This window comes from Argiope bruennichi, chromosome 9, assembly GCF_947563725.1.
Source record: "Argiope bruennichi chromosome 9, qqArgBrue1.1, whole genome shotgun sequence".
NCBI lineage: Eukaryota > Metazoa > Arthropoda > Arachnida > Araneae > Araneidae > Argiope > Argiope bruennichi.
In genome coordinates this window covers 24,740,948-24,751,543 of record NC_079159.1, presented here as the reverse complement: position 1 = coordinate 24,751,543, position 10,596 = coordinate 24,740,948, and the positions used below count along the sequence as shown (strand labels likewise).

General features: G+C 26.4%; 1 protein-coding gene across 5 annotated transcripts in view; it reads right to left on the bottom strand.

Moving 5' to 3' along the window:
• Window positions 1–603: 603 nt before the first annotated feature.
• LOC129983823 (LIM domain-binding protein 2-like) overlaps window positions 604–10,596 on the bottom strand; it is a 125,828-nt gene continuing 115,835 nt past the window's right edge. For 3 of the 5 annotated variants that reach the window (XM_056093472.1, XM_056093475.1, XM_056093473.1), the window contains 5 exons: window positions 9,590–9,679; window positions 8,852–8,975; window positions 7,367–7,417; window positions 6,072–6,205; window positions 604–1,676 (listed from right to left, as the gene is read on the bottom strand). In XM_056093472.1, coding sequence (XP_055949447.1) covers window positions 1,362–1,676; window positions 6,072–6,205; window positions 7,367–7,417; window positions 8,852–8,975; window positions 9,590–9,679 — 714 coding nt within the window. In that variant the 3' untranslated portion in view covers window positions 604–1,361. The remainder of the gene's footprint in view (window positions 1,677–6,071; window positions 6,206–7,366; window positions 7,418–8,851; window positions 8,976–9,589; window positions 9,680–10,596) is intronic. The other 2 variants (XM_056093474.1, XM_056093476.1) reach the window with 1 other exon arrangement.

The window sequence follows — 10,596 nt, the reverse complement described above, 5'->3', positions numbered from 1 at the left end:
TCTGTCAAGATACTGGTTTTTTTTTAACTATTATTATATGTATAGTACAGCAAAGCCGATTGTGGATATAAACAATATCCAACTCAAACACATGGAAGTACTAATATTTCTGTTTTATTAACAAAGATACAATCATTACCTTTACAAGGTATCGTAAAATTTAATGCCTTGAGCTTTCGCTTACACAATTAGTATCGATAATTACACAATCCATATCAAAATTATAATAGAAATAGAAAGTTTTTTGTTTTAGACTGTAACAAATGTCCCATCTAATTAATAACTTAGATAATGTACAACTGCAATAATGTACAAAAATCATCAAAATGGTCCAAAATTATGGAACTTTAAAAATATCTTTTTAGCCACCCTAGAAAAGCTCCTTTTCTTGTACAAAAGAATCTGCATGAACAATATTTTGTGACTTGAAAAGATGAAGCAATTTTCCTACTTCAGTTGCCAAGATTAATCACAGATTTGCCTACTTGGGTACAATAAAATTTTCAATCTATTTTAAAAGGCATTCAGGGGATGCAAATTAAATTTCAAGAACAAAATAATTTTTTTCAGTAATGCTTGTAAATTACTTTCAACAGACCAAAGAAGTTTTTCAAAATAATTTTTATTATTTTTTCCAAGACATTTTCACTACTCACACTGTACGTGATCTTACCACAAAAGCTGGTTATAAATACAAATCACACCAATATTTGGTCTAGAGATTCAATTTTGTGTATAAAATGCAACACTGTATGAAGACAAAATTAAAGGATGTATGTTGCGATGTTGGGGATAAATATTTACAAACAAAAAATCTGGAGTCAATACTATTATGAAAATGTGCTATCTTGTAAGTACTTATTTAAGTCAATAAAATATAATTAAATAAAAGATAAATTGGAAATAAATCTAATTGAGTATATAACACAAATAATACGTGTGTGTACTTATGAGAATATACAATGACATGGCAAAAACATTTTTGGAAATTAATAAATGAGCTGCGCCACTGCAATGATGCTTCACGATTATATGTACAAACATCCTTTAACTTTGCAGTGAAAATAAAATTACCCACAATATATAAAATCTCATCACCACTTTTTTTTAAAACAAAATCCTTCTATGAGGAGTAAAATTGCCATAGAAACAACAAGCACGGTTGTATTTTTTTTGTACACAACAGTTCTCTATTTGGGAGGGGTACAACACCTAATTGTTGTTTGCTAGGCCTACATGTTCAGGAGATTGAACACACATAAAAAGTCGCAAACAGTTTCACTTGGAAGAGCTGCTAATACTTTACGCTGAACATTCAGCCACTGTCCGTCAGTGCATGTTAGCACAAGTATGCCTGCTTTTTATTGGCTAATAGCTGGAGATGGTTTTTTGTCCTCCTGGTTTTGCGGCTGAGGTACGGAGCCTGGGCCTCCTGTCTGATTACGCTCAGGAGGTTGAGAAGGAGGTGCTCCAGACCAAGAGGGTGGTGGAGGTCCACCTCCAGGATTTGGCCCCTGGCCCACCGGATTTCCAGAAAATTCATCTCCGTCGTCCAATCCATTAGCAGCTGCAGCTGATGCGTCATACTGAGTATTTTCAAGACGGGTGATGAGACGCTCATCTTCATCCCCAAATTCACCACCCATCAGGGAAGGCTCCCCAACTACCATCACATCCTAACAGGGAAAAAGCATATGTCAATAAAAAAAATAATAATGAATTTGTATAGGTAAAAGATTATGTTCAGGCTAAATTCTTAAAATTTGTTCAGTCTTTATTCCCTCACTCTAAAAATAAAGTAGTCAGTTCAGAAACAATTTTGAATTAATAGCATATAGATTATGTGATCAAAAATACACCAACACTTTCTCCAGGAAAGTTAGATAAATTGTTCTTAAGCTTTGACTATGTAAAGAATATACTGTAACTCGCATTTTTCAGCTGAATGTGCATTGGGTGATGGTGATGAAGAAAATTATTTAAGCTCAATCTGTTTCACAATACTCATAGTGATTTGTTATATTTATCAATAGTTTTTGTATAGATAATGGGCAATTTTGCAAAATTTTCCTATAAATTTATAGCATACAATTTTCAACTAAATTATGTAATGCAGAATGTGAGACAATATGCCAGCATAGCATTATATTAAAATTTGAAATAAAAATTATTTACTATAAATAATAGTGTTTAACTGTGCATGTGTAAAGTGTGGCATATTTCTTTTTAGCTAGTCCCTACGAGAAGGAAAATAATAAGAAATTTGATATAAAATGTATTTGTTAAAATTGAATTTCCTAATAGTAATTTTAAAATGTATAAAAATTTAAAATATGATAAATAAATTAAGCATTTATTATAAGTTTTACATTAATAGCACAAATGTTGAAATTGCTATACTGTAAAATTAAAAATATAAAGACATCTTAATGCATGCTTGGTATCATTGCCAATTCCTAACATGAAGTGGGAACATCTTATGTAGCAACAACAGCTATTCTATGAGGAAGGCTATCCACTTGGTTTTAGGGATATTTTTGGCAGGAAGTGCATACCATTCTTGTAGAAGAAAACTAGTAACCTCAGACATCGATGGACAAAATTGTCGTCAACATTCTACAGGTGTTAAAGAATTAAGAATGTGCTACTCAAAAAGCCTTGATTCCATCCACTAATGTTAGTACAGATCATATGAATAAAGTAATAAACTTAACTATTAATGCTGCAAGTTAAATTAGGTGCTTTCCCACATGCAAAAGTATTTAGCATGTTTAAAACCATCTTATAATTCACTATCTTTAGAGATTCAAATTTGAAAATCTTCCATTACTTAACTTTTCTTAGGGGAATTGAACACCAGTTTGTTGCTAAGAGTAATTAAACAGAATTTATTTAAGTTGTCCTAAATATCTAGTTTTGAAAAATTTACTTCGAACGAATATGCACATCTCCTAAGGTATTTCTATCCAATTTTAATGAAATGTATTAATAAGATTTTGTAGGGGTTTTGAAAACTATGCATTAAGTATTGCACATAACACACACAAAAAAAAAGTTAATAAAAGTCATTATCCACTTTAAAAAACCAGAGTGAACCCAAATTATTCTCTTCAATATCTCTACATTCTTGTCTTAAGTCAAACATTCTTGTCATTAATCAAAAAAGAAAATTCCAAAAGAAATTTGAAAAAATAAATATCGGATAGTCAAAATACTTTTTGTTATATAATGTATTTACAAGGAACAATATTATTTGTTAAATAGAGTTGATTCAGGGAAAATAAATTTTGAATAATTCCTTTTGAAAGAGAAGTCAACCTTGTGAACATAATAAATCTGTTGAGTAATAGTTCTGATATAATCTCCTACTCTCCTTCTATGTAACACTTATCTCATCAAAATTGCTTCCTAATTTAAATATTGATTTTTCTCTTACATGTCATTAAAAGGTTATTTTCAAATATAAACAAAGCTATGTGATTACCAATTATTTATCTTAACCCTGTCTGAAATATGACAGAATGCCAATCTCGGGACTGTCTTTTAACTGTTTCATATTTTTTTATTTCTTTCTTTTTAAAAAAAGTACAATCTTTATATAATTATTACCCTTATAAATTTGATTGGTATTCGAAATTAACAAAAGTAGTAATAGCCACTGATAAGTAGTGGTGGAAGATATTAAAATTAACAACATATATTCATGGATTCATTGGTGATATTATTCAATAGCTGCAAAAAATATTTTGTAAGCAATATCTTGCTAATTATTCTTTATTAATAGTATCACACAGATCAGAGTATTCTTGCACTGATTTATAAGTATGCCATATTTCTGGGCATAGGGAAGAAGAAGAATTTAATACTTTGTTAAAATGCTCTCATATATTTTTCCTTTGTTCAGAAAATTGGCTTTTATATAAAGAAATATATCCTTTAAAACACCAAATATTATTATTATTTTATAAAGACAATAATAATTATTACTGCAATAAGTAATAAAACTATTTTAAAAATAATTATTTAAAGGGAGGAAAGGTGCAACATATAATGAAATAAAAAAATTAGCTGCTTAATGTCAGTTTGTCAAAATGCCTGTTATTTTCTCAGAAAAACACCTAATAATAATGGGATAATCATCTAAGATTCTGTAGGTAAAAACTCTTAAAGTTTACAAAGAAGAAAAATCGATGAATAGATAAATCTGCTTTTCAGAAATAATAGCAAATAAGCATTTCAAAATAAATACTTCACTTTATAAATAGTATATTGTAAACCTGCCCTGCTTTTCTGATAAAAATATAACGAATCTATTAATGTATGAATATATCAATAACTATTGTTTGCATACCTTAATAGTGATTTGAAACAAATTCTGGAAACTTTCCAGCCATTACAAACTAAAAACTCCAGATATTAGGAGAAAGGCAGGTGAAGTTGCCAGAATTTGTTTTGAACTCAAAAAAGAAGCTACATGCATTACTACCTTCAATAAATAAAAAAAAAATAAAGGGTTAATTTCTACAATCTGAGAAAGAAAAGGACAGCGCATCACATGTTTTATTAAAGAAGTTGTGAGTAGGCACATAGCAAACACAAAGAAAAGACCAGTCATGACAATATTGGCCTGCTGAACAAATGAACACAGAGTAAAAGTTTGGATTAATACCAAAAAAAAAAAAGGAAATAAATGTTAACTGTGGCAAAGGAATTAGTTTCAAATATTCTAATGTATTGCAGCATTTTTTAAAGTTATTCAAAATCTGGCAATTTCACCTGTCTTTTCAAAATTTATTATAGAATAAAGAAACAAACCAGTCAACTGTCATTAAAACAATTTGTTATATAAGCAATTAGTCAAGTAGTTGGTTTTTCACCAATAGTGCAATAAACATAATCCAATGTGTGGAATGTAACACTTATTTTCTTTACTTTAGCAACTGCTGAAAATAAATTATCCACCATTGGCAAGTGCTTATTATGCTTTTGGCCAAAAACAGAATATACTGATAAAAATAAATATTTACAGATATAAAAAAAAAAAAAAATTGGAGCGTTTTTCAAAATGTTTCTATACCTACTTTAGTTTAAATTCTTCATGGAGATCTAAATTGATATTTTTAGTTTAAAAAATAATTGGTTAGTTTTTAAAAGTTGCATTCCATTATGAAATATTATCAATAAAAGCCATAACAGAAATCATGCAGCACAATGCTATAATTTAAATGCTAATGAAGTATGAATATTAGAAACAGAAACATGCAAGGTTATTTTTTAAGGCGTTTTTCTACAGGAGACTCAATATGATAGAGCATTGGATTTTTGTGTAACTATAAGCTGTTGGATTATAGTAAATTATTATTATAAGCAGCTAAGAAATATAATGCAATGTTTTTACAAAACTGCAACAGTATTTTTAATTCCTTAGCAGTAAATAAAAATTACCCTATGTGTACAATATGCATAATGTAATTAAGTTCGAGAGAAAAAAATCATCATTAAAATGTTACATAGATAAATATTTATTTATTTTCATATAACTATGATATATTTCAATGGAAATATTTTAAAATAGATTTTTAATTTATTCAAAACATACATATTAAAAATGTGAATGTCAATGAAAACAGCGAGTGAATAAAAATTCCATTTAAAAAATTCAGAATTCCTTCTCATCACATACTTGTAGATAACCCAAACTGATTATTATTATAAAGCAAATTGTTCCAATGAAAGTTGACTGCTGTTTTCAAACTGTTATATGAAGGAATTATTATGTTAAGGAATAAAATGCTGAATACAATAGAAAAAAATAAAACTAAATACTTGCCACGCACAACTTCCTTTATGGTTGAGAGCTTGAATTCTAAAGATGGAGGAAAAAATTGACATAGAATATTAATAAATATTAGTATACAGAATAAAAATTCCAACAAAAATATGTATATCTGTATCTATAAATAGAAGAGGAAAATTTTATAATGTTATAAGTTGGCAAATAATCAGACAATGAACTTCTAGAACTGGTAGTTATAGCTTAGCAGAATCTTAAACAAGTTCTTTACACAAACCTGTGATGCTAGAGAAAAATTAGGAGGACCAGGAGACATGTTTTTCTTTTTGCCAGAACCAGTTCCGGTACTATTTGCATTGTTTGTCGCAGATGATTTTCTTTTCCGTCGCTTACTGGGTGGACGTTGAGTTTCTGCAAGAATGCAAGTTTTAAATATTAAATAATAGTTTAAATAACACTTTATAATAAATTTGCAAGAATTTTAGAATATAATAATGGTATTTTGCTATGGTTATAAAAGAGAGAAAAAAATTCCAACTCTACCAATATTAAAGATAAAATTGCCAACCATATTTTATATCTAAAAATGTTACTTCTAGGATTTAAAAAAAGACAACAAAAAAAAATTGAAGATTGTGATATAAAGTGATTTTATTTAATAAAATGTCAAACAGCAAGCCATGCAAAAGCAAAGAAAGTCATGCAAAAAGTAAACTTAACAGGGAAGTTATGCATCAATTTTTTTTATTGCACCTTTTAACACTTCAATTTGTTTTAGGCATATTAGTTTTACAAAAAACACCCAACATAAAATTTGAAACTCATAAATTAAATAACTTAAAAGACCCATTTTTTAAATCATTATCAATGTGAATAAAGCAAGAGGTCACTAAATCCACACCCACTATAAGCATAGGAAAAATTTAACTAAACAATAAATTATGATTAAATAATTCATAACAACGTTCATAATTTTATGCCTTTAACAGTCCAAATATATTTTATCAAATAAAAGAATATTAATTCAAAAGTCACATTTTTTCAGTGCTATTTTATACTAATTAATTATTAAAGCATAAAATATTACATTTTCTTATATATTTAATGTTATTATAATTATTATATCAGATGAAAATTACATAAATAACACAAATAAAATATTATATACATATATAAAAGAGACGACAAAAACTATTTTACATTCTAAACAAAAATGAACAAAGTTAAGATCTTACTTTTTAATGATTTTGTGTGTAGCATTTAAATATATTTCCATGCAAGTTTCTTTTATTACTTCTGAATTATTCATTCAAAAGGAATTTAAGAATAAAAATGAACTTTTTAATTAATTACATAATTTTTAACAAGCATATATTATGGACATCAACAATTTTAAAATGCCTTAGAGTGAACATTTAATCATTGCATTTTATTAAAGACTTATCTGCTATCAAAAGAAATATTTTTACAAACAAGTCACATGACCCCAGAAAATGAGTAAAGTGTACCATCACCAAAACATGTGGGTTAGGAAAAACTTATGACACCCCAAATTAACTGTTTGAGACCTACCTACTTCCGGCTGCATTTTAAAGTCATTTGGACCAGGACGGTGAGAAGCACCTAGTGAGATTAATGAAAATTAAAGCCACCATTTGCACCCAGCTCCATAGTGCGGTATTTTTTAGAAGCATTATACAGCAAAAATAAATATAACAATAAATCATAAAAAGTAATGACATGCAAAAGAAGATAAAACAAATTTAAGTACTTGCACACAAATAAAATAAATTGAAAAACTTTAATCTTTACAAAACATGCCAACAAATAAATAAAATAAAATTGTTTAACAAATGCTACTAAAATGTTATGTATAAAAATATTTTAGGTTTATTTTATATTAAATTAAAAAATTTTATTAAAACACAACGAGAAAAGAAATTAAGCTTTAAATAAATAAAAATTTTCTACTAAAATAAAATAAAAATAAAAAAAAAGACTTTCAGAAAAAAAAATTGTATTTGAAATATATAAATTTTGAAAAAAAAAAAAAAAAAAAAAAAAAAGAGAGAGAGAGAGAAGAATTCTATAAATTAATAATTGAAACATATTTCATAAATGTTTTCTTCATGCTCAAGCAATAATAAGAAGAATTCATATTGTCTGATTTCAAATTGAAAATTTTTATTAAGCATTCTTAATAAATGGGCAAAATTATTGCATCACAATTCATCTCAATTCATTTCAAAGTAAGGTAGATATCTAATTATTAAATAAATAATATCTATCTGTAATAAAGAAGTTCCTTACTTCAAATATTATTCACATATTTTAGAAATCAGCAGCCATTAACTATGATCAGCAGCAGTGATTAACTATGATTTTTAAATTTTAGTTTTTCATAAATAACAAGAATTTATTTTAATTAAATTTTCCAATTTTAATGAACTTCCTCTCAGAAACCTTCTAATCATTAAGTAGGTATTATAACTTCAAAAACTTATTAAGGATGTGTAATAAATCGCTTTACTTAAGAACATTTTCATATTTTCAGTAATTTTGACTAGAAGAAAGAAATATTTATCTAATAATATAAGTGAAATTTTAAAAATTACAAAAACTTCAGTCAGCATCAATACCAAATAATTCTATGCTTATATATTCATAATTAGATTATAGACAATGAACATTAATTTGATATGTTATTATGTAAGATAAAAGATTTTTAGAAAGAAATTTTTAAAAAAATACAAAAACAATATAATGGATAGTTTATATGACAGTTTATACATGTATACAAATGATAAAAATTCCTTTTTTCAGTTAATAAATAATTTTTTCTCAAATAAAAATATCAATTAAAAAAGCTGCCTGGCTAATTTACAGAAATATTCAATACATTAAAATTAATAACCATTATGATTTATAAATTCTAAATCTTAAATTATATTAAAAAAATCACATAACCAAAAGTTGATCTCAAATGCATTCTCAGTGCAAATAATATAATATCTTTTTAATGTTTAAATCAATAATTTCAAAAAGAAAGCAACTAACCAGGTGGAGCAATCATTCTTTGCCATTTCTGGAAGAGAGTTGTTTTGAGACAATCTCTCGGACTGAGAGCATAAGCTTTGTGCCTGGACATAAGCTCTTGCATTGGTTCCAGAATTACACACAACTACAAATATAACAAGAGTAAAATGTTATTTTTAAGCTACAATAAATATAAGTGTTTTTTTTTTTTTTTTAATAAACCACTACTTGCAATATTTATCAAAAGGAAGAGGAATAAATAAAGTGAACCAATAAAATTTTTAATTCTACAGATCAAAACATATAATAAGCATAAAACTTTATTAAATACATATTTTTTAAATGGACATTAATAAAGATTTTATATACACAAAATAAAAAGAAGCATAATTAATAAAAATTTAATACATAAACATTATGAATGCCTGGGTATATAATATATCTTTACAAAATAATCGCCTATGATTTGCCGATAACCATATGGCAAATTATGTCCAATAGTTAAGTATGTAATAAATTGAATAATATATGAAAAGAAAGAAGGATTATACTATAAAGATGACAGGAATTTAATTTTACAGATAGCGAAATCATTCAAGATTTCCTTGAGAGTTGAAAAAATCAATATCTTATTAAATACAGAAAGAAGGTATTTAAATATTTCATTATATCCACAGATAGAAACCCAATATTTTAATAAAAAAAACCAATATTGAAAAAAAACTTTCACAATATTCTTTAATAAATAAACAGACATACCCTGAGGTAATTGAGAGTAGAATTTGTAAGCCCCTGTCGTGTAATGTTTTTGGACAACTGTTCTAACATAGCGGGGTCTTGTTGTTGAGCCTAAAAAAATCAAATAAAATCATATAAATTAATGAAACAGAATAAAAGATTATCAAGATATATTTTAGAAAAAAATATGTGTACATATGACAGTTCACGATATATTCAGTTAATTTAAAACTAGTTCAGTTAATTTTTAATTACACACAAAAAAAAAAATCTTTTTTTTTTTTTTTAAACAAATATAGTCTATCTACATGAAGTAAATTAAAATAAGAAAATGTTGATAATCCCCAAATAGAGATATTCAAAACTTTGCTTTCACTGAAATTAAATTAATGAAGTTTGGTACTTAAGTTACGTGAAAACACTTTTTTTTTTATTTAGTTTATTTAAAAGTTGAAAAGTCAAAAACATTTCATTGAAGGCCAAAAGACTATATAAAATTTCAATTTCATAAGTTTTCAGAAGTAAACTTATAAACTGAAACACAATAAAATATTATTGTTCATGTTTATTTGTTTTTTAAATCCTTTTGAGAATAGAAACTGAATTTTACAATGAATCAAGAGAAATTTGTATTGAGTAATTCCTTGAGGTATTGCATAAATAATTTTTTTAAAGTATTGTAATGACATACGATGTTAATGCTGCATGATTCTGATTTCTGTATTCATATTTTTAAAAACATGTTTAATTTCAGCAAAAATGTTTTTGTTTTAAATTTAATTATTTCTGCTTCAATTTAAGTTCAAATTTTACAGGAGCTGACAAAATATTAAGAGAAATATATAATACAATAAATAGACCAATGCAAAGTTTCAATAACTGTATGAGTTATACCATCCAAATTTGAAGCTTATAAATATTTTTCTGTAGGAGCTTTAAGACACCAAGACACATAAAATATTGAATCGAAAATTTAAGGGAACATTAATCTTGGTGAAGCAGTTGCCAAAGGTGGTTAATTTAAAATA